At 48.8% G+C, this 23,915-nt stretch overlaps 1 protein-coding gene and 1 long non-coding RNA gene across 2 annotated transcripts; both read left to right on the top strand.

The window, feature by feature from the left end:
• Window positions 1-3,786: 3,786 nt before the first annotated feature.
• LOC118497594 lies at window positions 3,787-14,930 on the top strand. The gene is made up of 3 exons (XR_004900128.1): window positions 3,787-3,799; window positions 10,237-10,239; window positions 14,798-14,930. It is a non-coding gene; the product is annotated as an uncharacterized LOC118497594 (long non-coding RNA).
• A 986-nt stretch (window positions 14,931-15,916) lies between these two features.
• IZUMO2 (IZUMO family member 2) lies at window positions 15,917-23,522 on the top strand. The gene is made up of 5 exons (XM_036012857.1): window positions 15,917-16,154; window positions 17,333-17,455; window positions 18,581-18,661; window positions 20,944-21,070; window positions 23,246-23,522. The coding sequence occupies exons 1-5, from the start codon at window positions 15,917-15,919 to the stop codon at window positions 23,286-23,288; spliced, it is 612 nt and encodes a 203-aa protein (XP_035868750.1). The 3' UTR covers window positions 23,289-23,522.
• The last annotated feature ends 393 nt before the right edge of the window (window positions 23,523-23,915 follow it).

The raw sequence follows: 23,915 nt of genomic DNA, 5'->3' as shown, positions 1-23,915 counted from the left end.
CCTGGGACAGTTCCTTGCACACAGTGAGTGCTCTGAAAATCTCTGTGGGGTGAGTGAAACACACAAACCCTTTAGGGAATTCTGCTCAAGCTGGGAGAATGGCAGGGAACGTTTACTTCCTCACAACTTTTCCTTGCCGCTGGTGTTTCTACAATGACAGTCATTACCTTATAATCAGGAAGGGTGGAAAGGCTACTCAAGCTATTCTTAATTTTTTTTATCCTTACCCAGGAAGGTTGTTTTCATTGCTTTTAGAAAGAGAGGAAGAGACAGAAACACCAATGCAAGAGAGAAACACAGATCAACTGCCTCCTGTACCCGTCTGGCCCAGGGATTGAACCCGCAATCCTTCAATCACTGGATAATACTCCAGCCAACTGAGCCACACCAGCCAGGGCCACCCAAGCTACTTTTAAAACATTATTTTCTTTCTGAAGTAAAATAATTTTAATTACACAAGGTGGAAACATTCAAATAAGAGGGTAGCACTGACCTTGGCCAGCACCTTCCTCCTCACCTTCCCTTCCAGGTGTGTCCCTGGTAATATTTTTCTGTGAAGTCTTCCAAAAACATGTACTATTATTTATATCAGATGAAAGTCTGTAGGCCATATCTGGCCCTCTGCCTGTGTTTGTAAATACAGTTTTATTGGCACACAGCTGAGGTCATTCATTTGTCTACATAGCATCTATGACTATTTTCACACTAAAGGGCAAGTTAGGAAATTATGATGGAGACCAATGATGTTCAAAGCTGAAAATACAATTTGAGACTTTACAGGAAAAGTTTACCAACCTCTGATTTATCCACAATACGTCCTCATTTAACTGAGTCAACAAGTTCTGAGGCTTTAGGTGAAACAATGTGTAGGAAACCAACTTTACCATAAGCTGATCCATATGAACGAGAGTTTACTATAGCATCTCATCAATCTTATAATGAAGCAACATAGAACACAGCAGTGTTATTAGAGGACCTGCTGAAATAACCAAGCAACTGAAAAGCGTTCCCAATGATTTCTTGTGTTTAGGAAATAGGATAATACTTGATCTATTGAACTATTGAACTGTGACTTACTTTCCTTACTAAGCAATTTGTCTTAATAAGCAAAGTTGGTAAACTTTCCATGCCCCTATGTTTAAATTTACCTTGGTCCTTTTCACACCTGTATAGTATTCTGTAGTCCCAGTCTGTAGTTCCTTTGACCCCTCCCCTGCTGATGGAGCTTTTGTTTATTTTTTTTTTATTTTAAAGATTGTGTTTATTTTTAGAGAGAGGGGAAGGGAGGGAGAAAGAGATGAAGAGAAACATCGACGTGCAAGAGATACATTGACCAGTGGCCTCTCACACACCCCCAGCTGGGGACCTGCCCCACAACCCAGGCACGTGCCCTGACTGGGAATCAAACCTGCTACCTTTTGGTTCGCAGGCCGGTACTCAATCCACTGAGCCACACCAGCCAAGGCTGATGGAGCTTTTAGTGGTTTCGATTTGTCGCCTTTACAAATGACAGCCCAGTGAACACCCTTCCTTCTACTTCCTCATGTGCACAGAGGGATATTGCTGGGCCAAAGACTATAATGCAATTAAGATTTTAATAGATGTTGCGAAAGCACCACCCACAACAATACTAGTTTCCTTTTTAGGAAAAAAGAAAAAGAAACCAATCCAGCCAAGTATTTATTACACAGCTGTTCTGTGAAAGGCTCCACCCCTTGAGGAGGTTCACCTGTAATTTTCCGACCCCAGGATGTACAGTGGACTTTCTCAGCCCCCTGGGCTGGCTGTTCCCTTCTCCACCCTTCTCTACCTGGTGGAACACTGCTGGGACCTCAGCATCCACCTTAGATAATGGGATGGGGTTTTTGTGACACTGACTACACACTTATCCTGTGTCCCAGCAACCCCATGTCCCCATAGGAACCCACGGGAAAGGATGACTACAAGGACATGTCTGAAGGTACACAGGGCGGCATGGTGTGAGACTGGGAACACGGAGAACACCGTGAGACCTGCTACCTGGGGACAGGACAAGTTAAGGGAGTGGATTCCCCATGTCATTCTAGAAACACAAAATCAGAGTTACATAGTGGAACCTGGAGAGATCCTAAAAACCTAATGTCAAGGGTGAGAAGTAAGAAATGAACCTAGCTCAATAGCACAAACCAAAAGATACAATTTACATCTTTTGTATCAATTTAGAAGACAGGTTCCACAAAGCAGCCTGTCTGGTCTGTAGGTGTTCATCCCTGCCCGAGGGTGCCCGGATGTTAAACACGTTGGGTTTGTCCATGGGGTGCCAGGGAGGAAACAGGAATAAGCCAGACATTTAAAGGGCAAAGGGGAAAAAAAGCAGCAAAAATGGCACGGACAAACTGATAGAGACGAGAACTGAAAATACGATGGAACTTCACGAGCCTCACTCCACGCCCTGCACAAGGAACCATCTTAGGGGTCAGCTCTTCTTGGAGGTCTTCCCCCGCCCGCCACGCCCTCCCCAGCCGGAGTCTGTCACTCCCTGGACTCAGGTCCCACCGAAGCCTTCTGCTGTCATCATTAAAGTACAAGTTCACTCAATGGAGACCCTGTCCATGCATGTCTCTCCAGCCATAGCAGGAACATTTTGGGGACAGGGAACAGAGTCTGTGCCTTAATTTTCCTAATCGGTGGAAGGGGAATGATGATCAACGTGTCCACCTTACAGCATCAGTGGAGGGTTAAATCAATTCACTCCTGTCCTGTGCTTAATGCAGCAATGTTTGGCACCTTGCCAACACTCAATAACTGTTAGCAACTATTATTATCATGATTATTTTGAGATTAGCCTCAGAACATTAAGCAAGGCCTCCCCCCTGTCCCCTGCCAATGCCTCCTTCTTCAGGGAGCCTTCCATGATTTCTAGTATGGGGACTCTGCTGGCGCCTGTGGCCCCACCACTATAGCCTCTCCCGCAGGTGTGGGCACTGCCTGCTCACCTGTTGGTGTCCCCTCCGCTGGTCTGGGATCTCCGCAAGGGTGGGGACCAGGGTTGCTTTGCCTCCAGTTTCTCAGAACTCAGCAAAGTGGCTGGTGTCCCTTGGGCCTCCAGAACCATCTGACCACCTGAATAAGTCACAGGCTGGGAACGCAGATAAGGCAGGTGTATAATTAACGAATATATGATGGGCTGTATCGAACAACAGCCTGGTGACAGGGTAGAAATCGCCAAGAGTCCTTGTCTAGTTTCAACTCACCTCCTGCCTCCCCCCCCCGGCACTCCCCCCTGCAGTTTCCTTGCGCTCCCAGCCCCCTGGTTCACACACCTGTCCTAGGACCCACCTGTCAGCCTCAGCCTGAGCCCAGGCAGGGGCTTCTCCTCGGCATATCCTTCCTTCCCCTCCCATTGGACTCCAGGCAGGTGGCACAGGTGTGCCCACACGATGCCCACGCCCAGCCCACCAGCTTCCCTTCTGCACCTGATGGTTTTTAACCTCGTCGAGGATCCCTTCAGCATGGGATAAAACCTGCAGATTCTAAGAATAGTTTGTTTCTTAAAGTCAGGTTTATTGAGATCTAATTTACATAATGCATAATCATATAATAGACACATATATCAAGTTCCTAGATGAGGTCAAATCCACCCTTTGTAGTGAAGAGATCTGTGAGTTTTGGCAAATGCTCACAGCGTTGTAACCACCAAGGCACTCAGGACCCAGGACAGATCCGTCCACCCCTGAAATTCCCTTGTCCCTCTTGAAGTTCCTGTTCCTACGACTCGGGCGGCACTGCGCACAATAGTATGGCCTCAAAATTGCTATTTGTCATATGTCCACATATTCTTCATTAAAGATAAAACCAAAAGCCCTGGCTGGGTAGTTCAGTTGGTTGGAGCGTCATCCCAGGACCTGCAGGTAGCCCGTTAGGCTCAGCCACTGAAAGAGCCTCGGGCGGCACGCGAGTTGTGTGAGGCAGTTTCTCAGGGAGTCGCCGGTTGGGGGTGAGTGGTATTCACTAGCTTAACACAGTTTCAAACCTGTCACCAGCGCCAGGTCTGAGGCCACTCAGCAAAAGTCTCAGTGTTGCCCTGACTGGTGTGGCTCAGGGGGTTGGGCGTCATCCAGCAAAGCAAACAGGTCGCTGGTTAGATTGTGGGTCAGGATACATGCCTGGGTTGTGGGCTAGGTCCCTGGTTGGTTGGGAGTGTGCTAGAAGCAACCGGTAGATGTTTCTTTCCCTCCCTTTCTCACTCTCTTCTCTCTAAAAATAAATAAATAAAAGTTGGGTTTTTGTTTTTGTTGTTTAAAGAAAAGTCCTGGCTGGTGTGGCTCAGTGGATTGAATACCAGCCTGTGAACCAAAGGGTCGCTGGTAACATTACCATTCACGGCACATGCCTGGGTTGCCGGCCAGGTCCCCAGTAGGGGGCACTCCAGAGGCAACCATACATTGATGTTTCTCTTCCTCTCCCCTTCCCTTCCCCTCTCTCTAAAAATAAATACATCTTTTAAAATTTTTTTCTTAATTAAGAATAAAGAATGTTTTAATCCCAGAACTGTTCCCAAGGTGGCTGTATTAGTTTTCTGTGGCTGCTCTAACAACTTAACACCATCTTAGTGGCTTAAAATAGCACAGATTTATCTTACAGTCCTGGAGGGCAGACGTCTGAAATGCGTGTTAGGGGGCTAATGTTAAGGTGTCACCGGAAGTTTCCACCCCTTCTGTGGCTTCTGGAGGCTGCCCTCCCTCCTCCGCTTGTGGCCTCATCACTGCAACCCCTGCTTCCATCGGCCCCTCTTCTTCCCTGACTCGGACCCTTGGGCCTTCCTCCTATGAAGACTATGGCGAGGACATTTTGGTCTTTAGGGCCCACCAGCTAGTCCAGGATTATCTCCCCAACTCAAGGTCCTTAATTCAATCGCATCTGCAAAAGTCCTGTTTGCCACCGAAGTTGACACTCTCAGGTCCTGGGGTTAGGACATGGTCATCTTTGGGGGCTATCATTCTGCCTGCCTTTTAAAAATATATATTTTATTTATTTAGAGAGAGGAAAAGGGAGGGAGAAAGAGAGTGAGAGAAACATCGGTGTGCGAGAGATACCGGTTGCCTCTCGCACATCCCCAACCGGAGTCCTGGCCCACAAGGCCCAGGCATGTGCCTTGAGTGGGAATTGAACCACCGACCCCTCAGTTCACAGACTGGCGCTCAATTCACTGAGTCGGGCCAGCCAGGGCTCTGCCTGCCTTTTACATCCCCACCAGCTGTTCTGGTTGCTCCACCTCCTTGGCAACATGTAACACTGTCCGTCGTTTTTAATATGAGCCATTGTAGTGTGTGTTGTATCTCGTTCCGGTTTCAGCTGGCACTTCCCTGATGACTAATGGTATTTTTTTTTTTCATGCGCTTACTGGCTGTTTGTATCTTCTCCTTTGTGAAGCGTCTGTTCAGATCTTTGGCCCATGTTTGAATTGGGTTGTTTGTCTTTTCATTACTGAGTCCCAGGAAGGACGCGTGCCTTTTCTATTGGGCTGATTCAATCCACACTCCCATCCTCCACGTAGCAAAGTCCCAGTGTGCCCTGCCTTCTAATTCTTGTCTTCCTCTCATCTCCTCCCTCTCCTGCCTCCTCCATGGTCCTGGAAGCTCGGTGCCTTCGGGGAAAACAGGGTGAACTTCTACACTTCCTGGGCAGTAGGCTTAGTTTTAGCACTACACTGCCCCCAACATAGTAGCCACTAGTCACATGAGTACATTTAAGTATGAATAATTAAAATTAAATAAGGTTGAAAATTCAGTTCCTCAGTCTGGCTTGCCACATGTCAAGTGCTCAAGAGTCACATGAGGTCAGTGGCTTACCATGTCCGCAGCACAGAGACGCAACGTGTCCACCACCGCAGAAAGTTCTAGGAGTGTCTACAGAGACACCAACCTGTCCCTTGCAGTAGTGACTGCCTTTCCTATGATTACACAGATGTGTTATCATTGTGCCAGACAACTGCCTTCCCAGTGGGGGCGAGGAAAGGAAGAAATGAAGGAGAGGTGAGGAGAAAAACCCGTGAGCCATAGTAATAATTGTCTGGCACTTAGTAAGTACTCATTACAATTAAAAAAAATACCCACATAACCGGCATCTAATGAGTATTTACTGAGTGCCAAGGACTTTCTCGTCCATAGGATCTGACATACGTTTATTCCCAGAGAAACAGAAGGAGCAAGACAGAACATTCCAGCCAAGCCCTGTCTCTTTCCAAGCAGCAGAGGGATTCACTCTTCACACTCCACATCCCTCATGGGGCCGGTCATCCTGGGAGGAAACCTCTCTGACACGGGCCATGCATTTATACTCAAACATGGCTCATTGCCTCCCCTGCCAGACCTGCTCCAGGACCTGCATGTCCCCTCGTGGTAAATGGCCTGTTGGTATAACTAGTTGTCTAAGTTAGGTGACAGGGCCACCACTGTGGCCTTGCCCGCCACAGAGGGGCCTTCCTGCCTCCCCGCCCCCACGCTGGTCTCTGCCCCAAGCCCTGCTCTCCATCCTACGGTGCCACCTCCCATTCAGGCCTCGTCCTCTCCCCGCTGGATCCTTATCCCAGCCTCCTCCCAAGTCTCCAGGCTCTCTCCCCTGGCCGGTCCTCATCTGACCCCAGAGGGTCTTTCTATACTCAGAGCTGCTCCTGCGCGTGCCCTGCTCACAGCCCTCTCGGTGCTTCTAGGATAACATCCCAGCCCTTCAACTCAGCATTGGAAATGCTCTCATCTCTGCATAACCACAGCTCCCTTTACCCAGAATTCTCTCCCCTGGCTCTCCCTGGCGAACTCCTACTCATCCTGCAACACCCAACTCAAATATCCCCTCTTCCGGGAGGACTTAGCTGACTCCCTCAGACAGACCAGTACACACCCTCTGAGCCCCTGACGTACCCTGTGACTCTGTGGTCACCTACTGGTCTCTCTCAGCTGTGAGTTTCTGGCCATCCATCAGTCTTCCCTGTGAGACTGTGACCTTCCAGAGGGAAAAGTGTTATTCGTTTAGTGGCCACAACATCTCGGACAAGGCCTGGCACATAGCACATGCTCCATAGATGTGTGCTGGGGAAAAAATGATAAGTAACAGTTAACATCAAATGAACCCTGTGTAAGAATAGTAGTTCACACAGAGGCCCTGGAAGACAGTGTCTTAAGCATGTTGTCAAAGCTAACCTGGTCAGGAATGAGACGTCCCGACGTCACGGGCCTCCTGATGCCATTCATGGGAGAGGACACAGGATCACTCCCATGGTGCCCCACCCATGGCGCTTCACCTCAGTCTAACCATAAGGAGACCATGAAGTAAACTGAGACCAAAGGCTGTTCTACAAAATAAATAGCCAGTCCTGACTGGTGTGGCTCAGTGGATTGAACACAGGTCCGAGAACCAAAGGATTGCCAGTTTGATTCCCAGTCAGGGCACATGCCTGAGTTGCAGGCCAGGTCCCCAGTAGGGGGTGCTAGAGAGGCAACCACACATTGATGTTTCTCTCCCTCTCTTTCTCCTCCCCTTCCCCTCTCTCTAAAAATAAACAAATATAATCTTTTAAAAAATAAGTAGTCAGGGCTTCTCAATTTTCCAATGTGGAAACAGGCTCAGGAACAGCAGAGATGTGTTACTCCACAGTCCCGGAGGCCAGAAGTCCAAAGTCAAGGCATCAGCAGGGCCACGTTCCCACCGAGCCCTGCAGCACAGAATCATCCTCTCCTCTTCCTAGTCTCTGCAGGTTGCTGACACTCTCTAATGCACCTTGCCTTCCAATGACACCACCCCAATCTGTACCTCTGCAATCCCATTGCATCGTCCCTCTGTATGTCTGTGTCTTCTCGTGAGGACAGTGGCCCTGTCAGATTAGGGGCCAGCTCTGCTCCACTATGAGCTCATGTTAATTAATTCCATCCGTAAGGACCCCGTTTCCAAGTGAGGTCACATTTTGATGTCCTGGGAGTTAGGACTTTAACATATTCTTTTGGGAGCACGCAATCTAACCCCTAACCCAAAGCAGGGACGGGGGACAGGAAGTGCTGGCGTGCGCAGCTGCTCCCTCAGATTGGGTGGCCTGGGGAGGCGTCCCTGTGGAGGGGACACTCCCGTGACAGCCTGAAAGACAGGTGTTGACAATGCTCTCCTGTGAGAAACGAACTTGAATTTCATCCCCTGGAATTTATGGCATTTCCCTTGGCATCTCAGAGGTGTCTAATCTGTTTTTCTTTCCCCTGCTCATTTCCTGGTTGGGAACCGGTAAGATTAAGAGCCGTGAGGCGCAGTTCTCCTAAGAACCTGAGAATTTTTCCGCCGTGTCGGATTCACTCCATCAGCGGCTCTGAGAAGCCCCAACAGCTGTGAGGCTGCACGGCTCTCAGACCCGCTTCCAGCCAGAGGCCGGGGCCTCGGGTGTGTGCCACGTGTCCAGCTTTCCCAACCATCACCCCTGCCAGCTTCATTGCCACAAAAGGAGGCTCCAGGGGTCACTATCCTCCCCCTTCTCACCTTGTATAGCGGGCGGGGCGGGGGAGGGGTGCGGTCTGCAAACTGCATCCGGAGTGGGAGCAAATCCAGCTTGTTGCCTGTTTTTTTTTTTTTTTTTTTTTTAATGTTTTATTTATTTTTAGAGAGAGGGCAAGGGAGGGAGAAAGAGAGGGAGAGAAACATCGATGTGTGGTTGCCTCTCGCACGCCCCCCGTTGGGAACCTGGCCACAACCCAGGCCTGTGCCCTAGACTGGGAATCAAACCAGGGACCCCTTGGTTCACAGGCCGGCGGCATTCAGTCCATGGAGCCACACCAGCCAGGACCTATTGTCAGTTTGTATAAATAAAGTTTTATTGAGATGCTGTCACGCTGTTCATTTCCTGTTGTCAATCACTCCTCATGCTGCAGGATTGCGGCAGAGGTGATATGACCCAGAAAGTTGAGAATATTTTTTTATCCGGTCCTTAACAAAGTTTGTCAGCCCCTGCTGGGTGACATTCCAGTGTGCAGATATGACACGATTTATTCATCCAACTGTGAATGGGAATTTGTGGAGTTTCCAATTTGGGGTGATGACAATAGGGCCAGTAAGAACATTCTAGTATGGGAGCTATTAAAATTTTTCTCATCACATTAGATGGCTGATTCTCAGCAGGAAGCAGTTGTGCCACTCAGGGGGCATTTGCAGTGTCTAAAGACCATCTGGGTTGTTGCTACGGTCTGTGAGTTTGTGCCCCTGCCCCCAGATTTAAATGTTGAAAGCTTGATCCCCAAGGCGAAGGTATTAGGAGCTGGATCCTTTGGGGGGTGATTATGTCACAAAGGTGTAGCCCTCCTGATTGGGATTTGTGACCTTATAAAAGAGACCCTGCAGCCCTGGCTGGTGTGGCTCAGTGGATGCAGTGCTGGCCTGTGAACCACAAAGTCACTGGTTCGATTCCCAGCCAGGGCACATGCTTGGGTTGTGGTCCAGGTCCCCAGTGGGGGGTGCACAAGAGGCAACCACACATTGATGTTTCTCTCCCTCTCTTTCTCCCTCCCTTCCCCTCTCTAAAGATAAATAAATATGAATGAATGAGCTCAGAGGTTCCACAGAGACCATATGGTCTGCAAAGCCAAAAATATTTACTGTCTGGCCCTTTACAGAAAAAGTTTGCAAACCTCTGGCAAACTAACATTAAAACCTTACATTTTTCAGAATGCTTGTTATATGCTATATGCATGGTTTTTGCTGAGCTTTTTTTAATTTTATCTTCACCATGACCTTTGAGATCATGGATATCCGTGTTATAGATGAGGAAATGGAGGTTCAGAGAGGTGACATCATTTTCCCAAGGTCACACAGCAAGGGAGGGAGGGGCAGAGCACCAAGTACGCTTGGGTTTGCACCTTGCGTTTTTCACTTTGTAACACACCTTGGAGAGGGTTCCGTCTGTAACCACGTATATCAGTCACACTCATTTATCAGACAGCCTCTGCCTGGGTTCATCTGACAGCCCCCTCATGATGAACTTCTAGGTCGTCTCCTCCTCTGCACGATGAGCCCTCAGTGCTTAGTTCTTGGAGCTCACGTGGGAGCCTTATCTGAAAGCTAAATTCCTAGACTCGGTGTGGCTGGTTCAAAGGGCATGTGCCAGGTAATGACTTCGGTATTTCGCTGAGTTCACTGGAAAGGTGGGGAAGGAGGGAACGGGCAGGCGCTCCAGGTGAGGGATCTGCATGGAGCAGGGTTTGGAGGTGTGAGTCAGGCTGTGCCAAGTGGGTGAGTCTACGAGGCAAATGTGATAAGTGATGGGAGGCAAATGGCAGAGTGTGGCCAGGTATCTCACCTGCCAGGCTGGACTCTGTCCTGGAGACATGAGGGAGCCCTGATGGGGCTGCGAGCAAAGGAAGGGCTGGGTCAGCTCTGGGGCCCTGGAGGGAATGGCCTGGAGTGAGGAGGCAGGAGGCCCAGAGGCCAAGGGCGAAGGTGGGGCCAGGGGCAGAGGAGGGGACAAGGGCTGAGACCTCTTCTGCGAGCAGAATTCCTAGGGGTTCAAACAGGAAACGACCTATGCTTCCAGCTCACCTTTGTGGGACAACGTGTGTGTGCCAAGGACTTAAACTGATCATCCCGTTTGCCCCGACTACAAAAGTGTGGTGGATCTACCAACATGTCCTCACTTCAACGTGGAGGCTCAGGGAGGGGACTGTGCTCCCGGTCACATGGCTCCTAAGGAGCCAGGCAGTGGATCTGACTCCACAACTCATAGGTTTTTGTTTGTTTTACTTATTTAAAATCATGTGTTTTTTGTTTTATTTTGGCTTTGCGGGGGAGGGGGGTGGGGGGGCGGGGCAGGCCCTGGCTGTACAGCTCAGTTGGTTAGAGTGCCAGCCTGATACGCCAAGATTGTGGGTTCAATCCCCTGTCAGGGAACATGAAGACTCAACCAATGAATGCATAAACAAGTGGAAAAACAAATCAATCTCTCTTTATCTCTCTCTCTCTCTCTTTCAAATCAATAACTAAAAAATAAATAAAATCTTTTTAGGTATAATTCACATACAATAAAATCCACCACTTTAAAATGGGTAACTCAGCCCTGGCTGGTGTGGCTCAGTGGATTGAGCTCTGTCCTCCAAACCACAGGGTCGCCAGTTCAATTCCCTATCAGGGCACACGCCTGGGTTGCGGGCTAGGTCCCCAGTAGAGGGTACATGAGAGGCAACCACATAGGGGTATTTTTCTCCCTCTCTTTCTCTCTCCCTTCCTCTCTGTCTAAAATAAATAAATAAAATCTTTTTAAAAATGGGCAACTCAGAACTTGAAGTACATTCCCAATGCTGTGTGACCAGCATCGCTGTCTCATTGCAGAGCAGTTTCACTCCCAAGAGAAACGTGTGCACTCTCCCCAGTCACTCTCCAGCCCCTCCCTCTCCCCACCCTCAGCTCCAGGCGGTCACCGCTCTGCTTCCTGTCTCCGTATTTGCCTATTCCGGACATTTCACTTAACAGAGGTGTCCAACCTTCTGGTGTCTCTGGGCCACATTGGAAGAAGAAGACTTATCTTGGGCCACACACTAAATACATTGCAACATGTAATCACACAAAAAAAATCTCATCATGTTTTAAGTAAATTTACAATTTTGTGTTGGGCCGCATTCACAGCCATCCTGCACTGCAGGAGGCCTGTGGGCCACAGGTTGGACACCCCGGAATGGAACCCTCCAATAGGTGACCTTTCGCGTCCGGCTTCTGTCACTGAACACGCCTTCAAGGCTCGTCCGCACTGTAGCCCGGGTCGGGGCTTCATTCCCTTTCACGGCGGAGTAATCTTCCATTGCACGAACAGACCATGTGTTGTCCATTCATTCCTCAGTTTTCCCACCTTTTGGCGTTCGTGAGTACTGCTTCTCCGAACGTTCCTGTACACATTTTTCCGCGGGCATGTGCTTTCGATTCATTTGGAGTGGAATTCCCAGATGTGGAATCTCTGGGACACAGGTAACTCTACATTTAAATGTTGAGGAGTGTCCATGCTTTCCAGAGTGGCTGTGCCATTTTACATTCCCGGTTTTGATTAAACCATCCTGGTGGGGTGAGGTGGCATCCCGTTGTGGTTTATCTTTGTGTTTCCCTGTGGCTAACGGCAGTGAACATCTTTCTATGTGGCCATAGGCCATTTGCTCGTCTTTGGGGAAACATATATTCCAGTTCTTCACACATTTCTTACTTTTTTTCAAATATTTTATTTATTTATTTTTAAACAGAGGGGAAAGGAGGGAGAAAGGGAGAGAAACATCAGTGTGTAGTTGCCTCTCACTTGCCCCCTACTGGGGACCTGGCCCGCAACCCAGGCATGTGCCCTGACTGGGAATCAAACTGGTGACCCTCTGGATCGCAGGCTGGAGCTCAGTCCACTGAGCCACACCAGCCAAAGCTAATTTACTTAAATTTTAATTGTTGAATTGAAAGCCAGGAAAAGGAGAGGCATGGATATATGGAGACCTCCAGAGAGGGGGATAAAGACCCAGAGAGAGAAGGAAGGACAGAAAGAGGGGGAAAGCAGAGTAAGGGACTGAGTTTGAGGATCGGGAAGGACACCAGGACAGGAGGGTGGATGGCTCTCTGCTGGGAGAGAAGGTGGAAGGACAGCTGTTTGCAGCGGCACCCCATCCCTGGGGGCAACCTAGAGCTGAGGTCTGAGCTGAGGTGGTAGACTGCCCCTAGGGCAGGTGACAGAGTCCAGAGGAAGCTGACAGGTGGGTGTGACAGCACCAGGAGCCCCACCCTGCAGATGTGAGTCACTAAACTAGGGGAGAAGCACCCCAGGAGACAGGTCGTGGGCCCTACTCTGCCTCGGGGAGACACCCAGGTCCTGGCCAGGTGTGTGTGTGTGCCTGTGTGCACTTGTGCACTGCTTACTTAGCAATGGCACATTATTCATTTTTAAAGGTTTTGTACAGTGAAATGTAACACACACCCTGAAATGGATAAAACACATTATGCGCAAGCAACCAAAGTATCCATCGGAGGATAAACGGATAAACACGGTGTGATCCATCCATCCAATGGAATAACGTTACTCAGACTTAGGAAGGCAGGAGATGCTGGCTCAAGCTACCACACGGAAGGACGGAAGGACATTATGCTGCGGGAAAGCAGGTGGTCACAGAAACACAAACACTGCATGACTTCACTAGGGGAGGTTACTCAGCACAGATAGAGTCATAGAGACAGAAGGTAGAATGTTGAATTCTAGGGGCTGAGAGGAGGGGGAAGGGGGAGTTGGTGTTTGATGGGGACAGAGTCTCAGTTTTGCAAGAAGAAAAATGTTCTGGAGACAAACTCCACTGATAGCTGCACAACAGCGTGAATGTACTCAGAGCACTGCGCTGTACTGTATACTTAAAAACGGTTAAAATGGCTCTGGCTGGTGTGGCTCAGTGGATTGGGCACTGGACTGCAAACCAAAGGGTTCTCACATGCCTGGGTTGTGGGCCAGGTCCCCAGGTAGGGGGCGCGCGAGAAGCAACCACACATTGATGTTTCTCTTCCTCTCTTTCTCCCTCCCTTCCCCTGTCTAAAAATAAATAAATAAAATATTTTTTAAAGATAAAATAAAATAACTGTTTAGTTTTTCAATTATAGTTGACATACAATATTACATCAGTTCCAGGTGCACGGCATAGGAACTAGACATTAACATGATTTACGAAGTGATTCCCCGATAAGCCCAGTACCCACCTGACACTGTACATAGTTATTACACTGTTACTGACTATGTTCCCTGTGCTGCACTTTACATCCCCGTGGCTATTGTGTAACCACCAATTTGCACTTTTTAATCCCTTCCTCTGTTTCACCCATTCCCCCAACCCTCCTCCCACCTGGCAACCATCAAAATGTTCCGTGTATCTATGAGTTTGTTTCTGTTTTATCTGCTTGTTTGTTTTGTTAGATTCCACAGCTAAGTGAGATCACATGGTATTTGTCTTTCTCTGTCTGGCATATTTCACTGAGCATAATGCCCTCCAGGTGCATTCACGTCGTTGCAGATGACAAGACTTCATTCTTTCTTATGGCTGAGTAAATTCCATTTCTTCCTTATCCATTCATCAGATCCATTCTTTTTGTTTTGTGCACAGTTTAGCCTGTTGTTTCCAGGGCTGCAGAATGCCCGCCCTGCACACCACGGGCGCCTCCTCCCCTCCCCCAGTGATCGTTGGCAGGCTTCCGTGTACACCACCGCCGCCATAAACAACAGCACGAAGAACATCCATGTCCCCGGGGGGGAGAGGTGACAACTTCTTCAGCCTCTTCATCAAAAACAGGGGGATTGCCAGGCCATGAAATCTGCAGATACTTCATTTAACTAAGTTTTACGAAATTGCAATTTAACACAGCTGCTCATCAGAGACATAAAACCGGTTCTGCTTCAAGATTCTCCCTGCCTCACACCTGGACCTGAGGCTTTGGAGCTTAGAAGTTGAGGAATTTACAGTCTTTGTTTTCCCTCCCATTCTGACAGCTCCCCCTTACGTCGCTGCATTAGCTATTGTGAAGGGCTAATTCTGAGAAAGGTAGGCAGGAGAGCAGAGAGCTAAGGATGCAACTTTCTCAGGCGGGAGAGAGGGGAGAATTTCAGTCGGGTGCGCGCGCCCCCTTGTGGTCTAATCATCCATTACACTCCTCCACAACCATTAACTGCCTGCTAATTTACATCTAAATTCAAATGATATTTATTGGACACCATCTGTGTGCTAAACCAGCGATGTCCAGTTGAAATACACACATAATTTTACACTGCTAGCCATGTTAAAAGTGTTTTTTAAAAAAGCCCTGGCCGGGTAGCTCAGTTAGTTACAGCATCATCCTGATACGCCTAGGTTCAGGGTTTTATCCCTGCTCAGGGTGCACGTAAGAATCACCCAATGAATGCATCAATAAGTGGAACAACAAATCAATGTTTCTCTCTCACATCGATGTTTCTCTTGTTTTTCTAAAAATAAATAAATAAAATCTTTTTAAAAATAAGAATTAAAAATTGTGATGAGTGAAAAGGATGAGTTAGAGTTGATGGCAAATTACAGCCCCCAAGCTAAGCATGGCTTTTTATCCTTCTAAATGGTTGAAAAAAGTCCAAAGGATATTTTGGGACGTGTTAAAATTGTTTGAGCCCTGGCTGGCGTGGCTCAGTGGATTGAGCTCGGGCTGTGAACCAAAGCATCGCAGGTTCAATTCCCAGTCAGGGCACATGCCTGGGTTGCAGGCCATGGCCCCCAGCAACCGCACATTGATGTTTCTCTCTCTCTCTCTCTCCCTCCCTTCCCCCTCTAAAAATAAGTAAATAAAATATTTTTAAAAACTTAAAAAAATTGTTTGAGATTCAAATGTCAGTACCATTCCCGCATTGCATGTGGCTGCTTTCCCGTTCCTATAGTAGAGAAGTTGATATGGAAGCAAAAAAGAGCTAGGAGGTATTTGGGGAAATCAGAGCACTGTTCAGTAGATTAAAGCAATTTTAAATATCTTGAGTGTAAACTTGACTCTTCTAGGTAGTCTAAATACTTCATGTGAGTGGAATCATACGGATTCGTCTTTTCTTGGCTGGCTTACTTCACTCAGCGTAACGGCCTTGAGGTCCATCCATTTAGTAGCACGTGTCAGAATTTCCTCCCTTTTGAAGACAGAATGATATCCCATTGCATAGATACACCACATATTGTTTGACCACTGGACTCCCTCCAGTGCCTGGAACATAGTGGGTGCTCCATTGACATTTATTGTAAATACTGGGAGCAGAGGCTGTGTGCCTCACAATACATTGCAGTGGCTGAAACAGGGCCTAGCACAGAGTAGGCGCTCAGCAGAGACCTGCCTGCCCTCTACTCCCCGGCCTCCCTGACCCCGCCCGGGGCCGGCTGGGTCCTCTCTGTGACGTCACAAAGGCCCCGCCATGCCTCTGGTCTTGGCCCTTGCGCTGCTCGTGGGCCTGAGCGCCCACGGAGGCTGTGGCTGCCTGCAGTGTGACACCTCCGTGAGGCTGGCCCTGAGGCAGCTGCGCTTGGCCATCATCCCCAGCCGCTTCCGTTGGGGGCAGCAGGGGGCCCGCGCTCAGGCCCTGCTGCTGGGCATGGAGGGGTCTTTCTTCCAGAACTACGCGGTGAAGGCGTTTGTGGGGCAAGTGGGTGCGTGCTGAGGAGGGGTGGGTGCCTAGCACTGTGGAGAAAGGAACAGGGGGTCCAAGCCAGAGGAAGGTGGGGGTGAGAGACCCTTTGGAGACCACGCCCCCTAGAGGGGAGGGCGGGGCCTATGCTGGATAAAGGTCCGGGATGGGGACGAGTCTCTTGGCTCTCTGAGGGACCCAATGGCATTTCGTCCCCTCTTGTCTCCAGAGACACGTCACCTGAAACTGCTGGCATCCTTTATCAAGACTCAGGCAAAAAGCTTAAGGGTTAAGTCTCTGAGAGGTAGGAACTAAGAGGGAAAACCTTTTCCCAGCCCCCTCCTCCCTCCTTTTCCACCTGTCCACCATCCTTCCCCTTGATTTAAACCTTAAAGCAAACACGCGCGCATAGCCTTTTCTGTGAGTCTGGTACAGTTCTAAGTGCTTTATTTACAAATCTACCAGAGTTTAGGTGCGCACAGCCCTTTCCCGAGGGGGAGACTGAGGTTCAGACACCCCCAAAGCTAGGAAGAGAGATGAGGATTTGAATCTGGGACATCACGCCATTGGTTCTCAGGCCGGGATTCAATCCACAGAGACACACCAAACAGGGCGAGTAGCCCCCTTTTTTAAAAAGGTAGACAAAAGCAGGTGAAGTTAATTTTAATATATATTATTTAACCCCATACTTAAAATATGGGGTTGTCATTTCAACATGCATGCCACATGAAAATGATTTATTGCGATATTTTACAATTACTATTTTTCATACCATGGCTTTGAAATCCAGCATGTATTTCACACGAACTGCTTATCTCAATTCAGACTAGCCCCTCTCGAGGGCTCAGTAGCCATATGTGGCTAGTGGCTGACATACTGGACAGTGCAGGTCCAGGTAATTAACATATGAAGCCACGAGGCTGGATGAAATCATGGAGTGAGCGTAGACTCAAAAAGAGGACAGGAGAGCAAATCAGAGGAAAGGAAAGGGGGAGTGATGGAGCCCACCCCTCTGCCATTACCAAATGAGGAAACAGAGGCCAAGGGAAGGTGGTTTAACCTGGGGCCACACCGTGAACGGGAAGCTGGGTGCAGTGCTTCCCAGGCCCGTAGATAGGCCCAGTGGACCCTGAGTCATACCTGATCTTGGTTACTCCTGATGAGTGAAAAGGAGTTTCCTCATCCCTCCTCTCTGAAGCTGCTGATGGGTGCCGAGTGCCTCACAGGGCTCTTTCTCCTCAGATGAGCCTCTGCTGGAAGAGCTGGTGACTCTCAGGGAGAAGGTGACTATGAGACTCAAAAGAGCTTTAAGTGTGTATGAATTAAAAGGTGCGGCATCTCCCCACTGAGCCCCTCCCCTCACTTTTTCTCCCAAACTCACCTCCCCTTTTCTCTGCCCCTCCCCAATAGGCCTTTCTTGTCTTTCCCAGACTCACTCCTCCCTCCCTCTCCGGGTCCCTTCCCAGTAAATTCTCAACTTGCTCTCCTGACTTAACTCACCTCAGCTCTCTTCTCTTGCAGCCTGCAACCACAGAATTTGCCGTGAGTCCTGGACTTACCATCTGTCCCTTCCTTCTCTACCCTTCCATTCCTCTTTACCCTGTCTCCCACAAATAAGGCCCACTATCATCCCTACTCCATCTAGTGGAACCCCCCACTCCAAAGCTCTGGTACCTAGGGATATCTGATTATTGGGGGGCTTATGAAAATTGCAAGCTACAAAAAAAGTACTTTGGGGAGAATGTTAGGCAGGATAGGAAAGCCTACATCCTAGTTAAACAAAACAACACAAAGCAAAACAAAACACCACATGTCAGTGGTTTAACAAAAGAAAGGTTTATTTCTTTCACCCCAAATCCATTGAGAGTTGAGCTATTCTTCCATCTGATGAGTCAAGGATCCAGGCTATGCCCATATTGTAGCTTCTAAACAAGCCTTGGAAGGGAAAAAGGATATGGAATTCTGCATGAAGTTTTATCGCCAAGCCTGAGAAGTAGCTTTGCGTCCCTCTGTCCCCTTTGGGCAGAACTAAGTCACATGCTTGCAACCTACTGCAAAGGAACCTGGGAAACATAGTCTTCCTGAGTAGCAGGTGGTGAAGGAGATGATCAGCGAGCATCCAGCTAGTCTATGCCACAGGTGGCTGCAAATAGGAATAGAGACATGAAAGCATTCTTTTGTAGATATTTAATTACACATGTGTTTGACTTTAATTAATTGTCTACAAACAATGTTGGGTTAACTGGACAGCTGCAACTTAATTCAACTCTTTAGTCAACTTACGTATTTTATTAATATATAAACATTATTTCTGATGTGAATCGTCAGTGTATTTTGCTCAGCTTGCCTTGCTGCATGTGGGGCCTCCAAATTCGTCAGGGTGGAGGGACTCCAGATCCTCTTTCCCCTTCCTCCTCCCTGCCCTCAGCCCACTTCTCCCCTTCCCTTGTCCAGACTCGCTAAAAGAAGAGGTCTTAGACTGTTTACAATGCCTGAATGTCAGCCCCAAGTGCGTGAAAAGGGAACACTGTTTTGGTAAGCTCTTGTGGGGTGGGGAGGACACGGGACAGGTGCATGAGAGATGCAGTCCGCCGTGTCCCAGTGGATATGGGTCTGGAGGTCTCCCACGTGCAGCCCTGCAGCCTGCCCTGCACCCTTCCCCACTGTGTGGCCTGGCAGGTGCTGCCACTTTCTGAAACTCATTTTTCCCTGCCGCCGAATGGGAAGCCTCCTCTGTAACTTTACGATGCACTTAGTGCCAGAGTGGCAGGTGCTGCGAAAATGCTTTCCCTGTAGCCGTACCTGGGGAGTCAGGAAGGATGGGCTGAATTTGTTCATTCATTCAGAATTTTTAAAAAATACATATCCTTAGAGCAGAGAAAATGGTACCGTGAACCCCCATATATACATCAAGATTGGATAGTCACGCTGGACCTTTTCATATGCTGTCCTCTCTCTCTGTCATGCTGCTCCTCTGACCCCATCACTTCAACAAAGTCTCAGAGTTTCCCTCCTCAGAGAAGACTCTTCGATCACCTCTGTAAAGTAGTGCTTTCCATCAAATTATCTTGACAATGAACATTCTTCCCATTTGATTCACTTATTTTATTTATTTTTTTGCCACAGTGTTTTTTTAAAAATCAGGCATCATGAGATTTCACCCATTCGTAGTGAAATAAGGTGAAATAAGGACACTTATTTCACTAAAAATAAGGACATTTCTACATGACCACACTCAACAAACCTGACAACAATTCTTCAATATCAAATAATTGCAAGTCCTTTTTCCAACTTCCCTAACTGTCCCCAGAATACTTTCCTCTGTTGATTCTTTGAAACAGAAGTCCAATGAAAGGACTTCTCATTTCATTCAATGGTCACATCTTTTTTTCTCTCTCTCTCTCTTTTTTTATGATCTCCACCCTGCCATGACATTGAGCAATTGAAAAGAAAGAATGTGTCTATTTGCTCTGTTAGGGTGGTGTTTACCTACAAAAAAAAAAAAAATTGGAGCACCCTCTAATGCCCCAAACTGAGGATCAGCAGAATGGAAGAGAAATGTCTCACTGAGCCCATATTCTGATGGAGTGAAGGGTCAGACCAGGCTTTCTCAGCCTTGCTGCTGCTAGCGCGTGGGGCTGGGTAATTCTTTACTCTAAGGCTGTCCTACCTATTGCGGCTCCACCAGCCTCCACTCACTACACACCAGTAGTACCCGCCCACATACTCACACAAAAGGCATCACACTCATTTCCAGCCTCCAGACATTCCCAAATATCCCCTGGAGGACAAAAGAGTCCCCAGCTGAGAGCCACTCTTAGATGATAATTATACATAAACAAATATAGGGACTAACTCCAGATGGCAGTAGGGCTCTTAATGAAAATAAAACAGAGTCCCTGGGGGTGGCGGGGGGTGGTGCTACTTTAGAGAGTGCAGGTGGGGAGGCCTCTCTAACGAAGGGGTGTCTGAGATCTAAAGGGATTGGGGGACCAGGTGAAAGACAGAGAGAACAGCAGGTGCAAAGATCCGACGTAGTTGAGCAACGAGAAGGAAGCTAGTGTGGCCATTGCCGAGTGAATCAAGAGGAGGGCAGTAGGGGAGCTAGCCACGTGGGGACCAGGCCGTGCGGGGTGATGGACCACCATGAAGACTTGGGCTTTCATTCTGAATGAGAGAAGAGCTGTGGGAGGGGTCTGTGAGCCGAGGAGGGACAGGAGTGGACTTAGGTGTTAACCGGCGCCCCTGGCGGCCACGTGGGGAACTGTAGTGAGGAGAAGCCGGGAGGAGGAGGATGGGGCTGGACCAGGTCAGGAGCCGAGGAGGTGGTTCAAATTCTGGATACGTTTATGAAGGTGGAGCCAAGAAGCTTTGCGGACAGAAGGAAAGAGTTGGAGCGAGGGGGCGAGTGGAAGGTGCAGAATGGGACTCCCAAGGCCACTTTCAGAGCCCGCTAAGACGCAGGCGGACTATCTTCTTACCATGAAATCGCCAGCATTTTGCATCCCCCTCCTGTGTTCTTGGGCAGAGGAACGAACCAAGTTCTCCTCCCACCCTCACCCCAACCCCATGAAATGCATTTCGCACTGTGACGTGCTGAGGGTGGACAGGGGTGGGTTCACAGTGGTATCCCAGGCACCTAGAACGGTGCCTGGGACGCAGAATGTGAGGAATGGATGAAGGGAGAGTGAGAGCCGGGAGAAGGGAGAGGACCACGTAGAGTGCACAGGGCCCAGGTAAATGAACGAGCAGTGGGTGTGCTCAAGGCCGGGGAAGGGTGGTAACAGAGGCCGCGCTGTCTCCGCCCACCCGCCCAGTGGACAGGCAGCCCCGCGTGGCCCTGCAGTACGACAAAGAGAGTATCCACCCGCAGAAGCAGGCCCTGCTTGGCATCATCCTTTCCTTGTTTCTGGCTATCTTCGCCTTTGTGGTCATCGTGGCTTCGTGAGTCATCCCCGCTGTCTCCTGAGGCCCCCAAAGGCAGCCTCTAAGCCCCACAAAAATGGCAATGCCCTGGATAGGTCACGTGTCCTTTGGGAGTCTCCTAGTCAGTCACTTTTCGTCTCTGTCTCTGTCTCCGTCTCTTTTTGTCTCTCCCTCTTTCATCTCTGTCTCTCCTTCCCTCTCTCCATCTCTTCTCTCTTGCTTGTCTCTGTGTCTCTGTCTGTCTCTCATCATCTTCCCCCTCCCCCCACTACATTATGTCTTTCCTCTGTCCTCAGCACTTTTGCCTTTGTGGGTCTCTTCTTCCATTAAAAACAAAACAAAACAAAACAAAACAAAAAAACTAAACTAAAAATTATATTTTGTGGATGTGCTGGTTTGAAGACAGATATAGTCCAAACTGGATTTATTATATTATTCTTCTTATAATTATTCTTATAATTAATTGTTACATTATTTCCTTCTGCTTTGAAAAGCATTTAAAATGAAAACACTTCCATAGGCCCCAAGCATGAACCCCACAGTGCCAAGGGGAGAAGACGCCCTCACTGCACTTTCTCCCCCTTGGAGCATCTCCCTGCCTATCTGCTTACCCTCTCCAGCCTCTCTCCACCTCCTCCGCCTGCCCCCCGCCCTCCTTTCCCTGACACCTCAGCGTCTTCATATGCAATTTTAGACAATCCCAGTGCTGCTCTCTCAGGGGCAGTGGCGAGCATTAAGTCAGTACTTAGCGCAAGGAACGTCAGCTCCAGTGTGAGCTCGTTCTGGTATGTCCCCTTCTTTCTCCCTCTCTGAAACTCTTCATCTCTCTGCCTCTTCCACTGGGCTTTCCCCTCCCTTCCTCTGTCCCAGTCCCAAATCTGCCACTCCCCCCCTCCTCCCCGCTGCCCCCAGGTTGAATCTGTGGCTCTCAGTTTCTCTCTGCCTCTCTGAATGTCCCTCCCGGTCTCTGGGTCTCTGCTCCTGACTCCCACCCCACATGGCCTGCACACTGTCTGTCAGCCCCTGTCTGCTGCTTTATCTGTCTCACTGTTGCCACCTCCTTTGTCTCCCATCTTCCCTCTCTTTTTCCAGCGCCTTTCCCCTCTCCCCATGTTTGAACCTCTCTCCCTGTCTTCAACCGGTCTTCGTCTCTGCCTTCCCTTCTGCCATCTCCTGGACTCCCTTTCTGTCTTGAATTCTGTTTCTCTCTCTCTCAGCCTCTTGCCCAAGTTCTGCCTCGCCTCTCAGTTTCTCTTTTACAGAACTCTCTCCTTGCTTTCTGCCATTGTCTCCCTGTATATTAATTTCTTGTCGCAAGTGGCTTAAGGCAACACATTTACTCTCCTACAATTCTGGAGGCCAGAAGTCCCAAATCAAAAGGTTGGCAGGGTTGGTTCCTTCTGGGGGTTCTGAGAGAGAATCCATTCCATACCTGCCTCTACCTTCTGGTGGCTGCTGGCATTCTTGGCATTCCTGGGTGTGTGGCTTCCCTCTAATCTCTGCCTGCCTCAGTCTTCATATGGCTCCTCCCTCTCTCTCTTGGGTCCAGCCTAAATCCAGAATAATCCTTTTTTAAAAGATTTTATTTATTTTTAGAGAGAGGAGAGGGGAAGGAGAAAGAGAAACATCAATGTGTGGTTGCCTCTCACACATCCAGGCATGTCTCCTGACTGGGAATCAAACCAGTGGCCCTTTGGTTCACAGGCCTGTGCTGAATCCACTGAGCTATACCAGCCAGGGCTAAATCAAGAATTATCTTATTTGATCTTAATTACATCTACAAAGACCCTATTTCCAAGTAAGGCCATCTGCACAGGTACTGGCAGTTGGGCCTGGATATATCTTTTGAAAAACACAGTTCCACCTACTACACCTGCTTCTCTCTTTTCCTTACTTATGTCTCTTTTTGCCTTTCCCTTCTGAGTCTCTTGCTGTGACTGTGTCTCTCAGTGACTTCTCCCACTCTATTTCTACACTTTACCCCTACTCCCTGTCCCAACTTTTAATTCCTCCCTCCTCGTGAGCCAACACTGATTGGCTGAGAACCCTGGAAATCTGCCCAGAGACCCATGATGTCACTAACTAAGCCAAATAAGACTGATGATTGGAGGGAAGTTTGGGGTGGCGGGTTGGTTGACCTAGAGGGGCCTGAAGATCTCTTTTCTAACCTCCAGGCTTTTTCTCTCTGACCAGGGCTATCACTTACAGGCAAAACCGAAAATTCCTGCTGCAGTAGGATGGTGGTTTGGGGGTTGTGAGGGGGAATTGAAAAGACATTTAATAAAGTCTGTGACAAATTTCTCAATGTCTCCATCAGTTACTGGAGGACCCTCCCAGCAATGGTCCAGCTCTAGACACCCGACTTCCAAGAGGGCTAAACCACCAGTGAGGGCTTGAAAGGGCATCCATTCCTATCTGGGGGGGAATGCATCCAAAATGAGATGACACCACAGTGGGACCATAAGGGACAGTCAGGCAGAGGAACAGCAGTGGTCAGTGTGGGAGGACAGGTGTCCCTCCCTATCTGAACTCTTAAATGGTCACCCTCTGTGGTCCTGAAAAGACTCGGATACATTTTCATGGACATCTTTTACTGTCTGGACTCTTACTACTCACCAACTCAAAGCAGAAAGCAAATAGATTTGGGTCGCATGGTGTCCCGTTTCGGGTCCTGCCAGCAGAACTGTTGCTGCCTCCGCTGTTATGTTTGGTGGGAGGGACAGGGGTTGATAAGAAAGGCGGAGTTTAGCTGTAGATTCGGTAGCAGGCACTCAGTAAATATTTGTTGAATAAATGAAGATTAACGAGGATAGTAGTGTTGGGGTGAGGGATGGGGGGACGCAGGAAGCCTACGAAGATGACA

Source organism: Phyllostomus discolor, chromosome 12, assembly GCF_004126475.2.
Source record: "Phyllostomus discolor isolate MPI-MPIP mPhyDis1 chromosome 12, mPhyDis1.pri.v3, whole genome shotgun sequence".
Taxonomy (NCBI): domain Eukaryota; kingdom Metazoa; phylum Chordata; class Mammalia; order Chiroptera; family Phyllostomidae; genus Phyllostomus; species Phyllostomus discolor.
The sequence above is the reverse complement of the archived record's forward strand: the minus strand, read 5'-3'. Positions and strand labels throughout refer to the sequence as shown.

What these genes read in the sequence shown, in the direction of transcription:
- IZUMO2 (XM_036012857.1), top strand. Translation starts at nt 15,917, where the DNA reads ATGCCTCTGGTCTTGGCCCTTGCGCTGCTCGTGGGCCTGAGCGCCCAC. An exon ending in TGTGGGGCAAGTGGGTGCGT is followed by an intron (nt 16,155 to 17,332) that starts GCTGAGGAGGGG and finishes GAAGCTGCTGAT; the next exon opens with GGGTGCCGAGTGCCTCACAG. An exon ending in GAAAAGGGAACACTGTTTTG is followed by an intron (nt 18,662 to 20,943) that starts GTAAGCTCTTGT and finishes CCACCCGCCCAG; the next exon opens with TGGACAGGCAGCCCCGCGTG.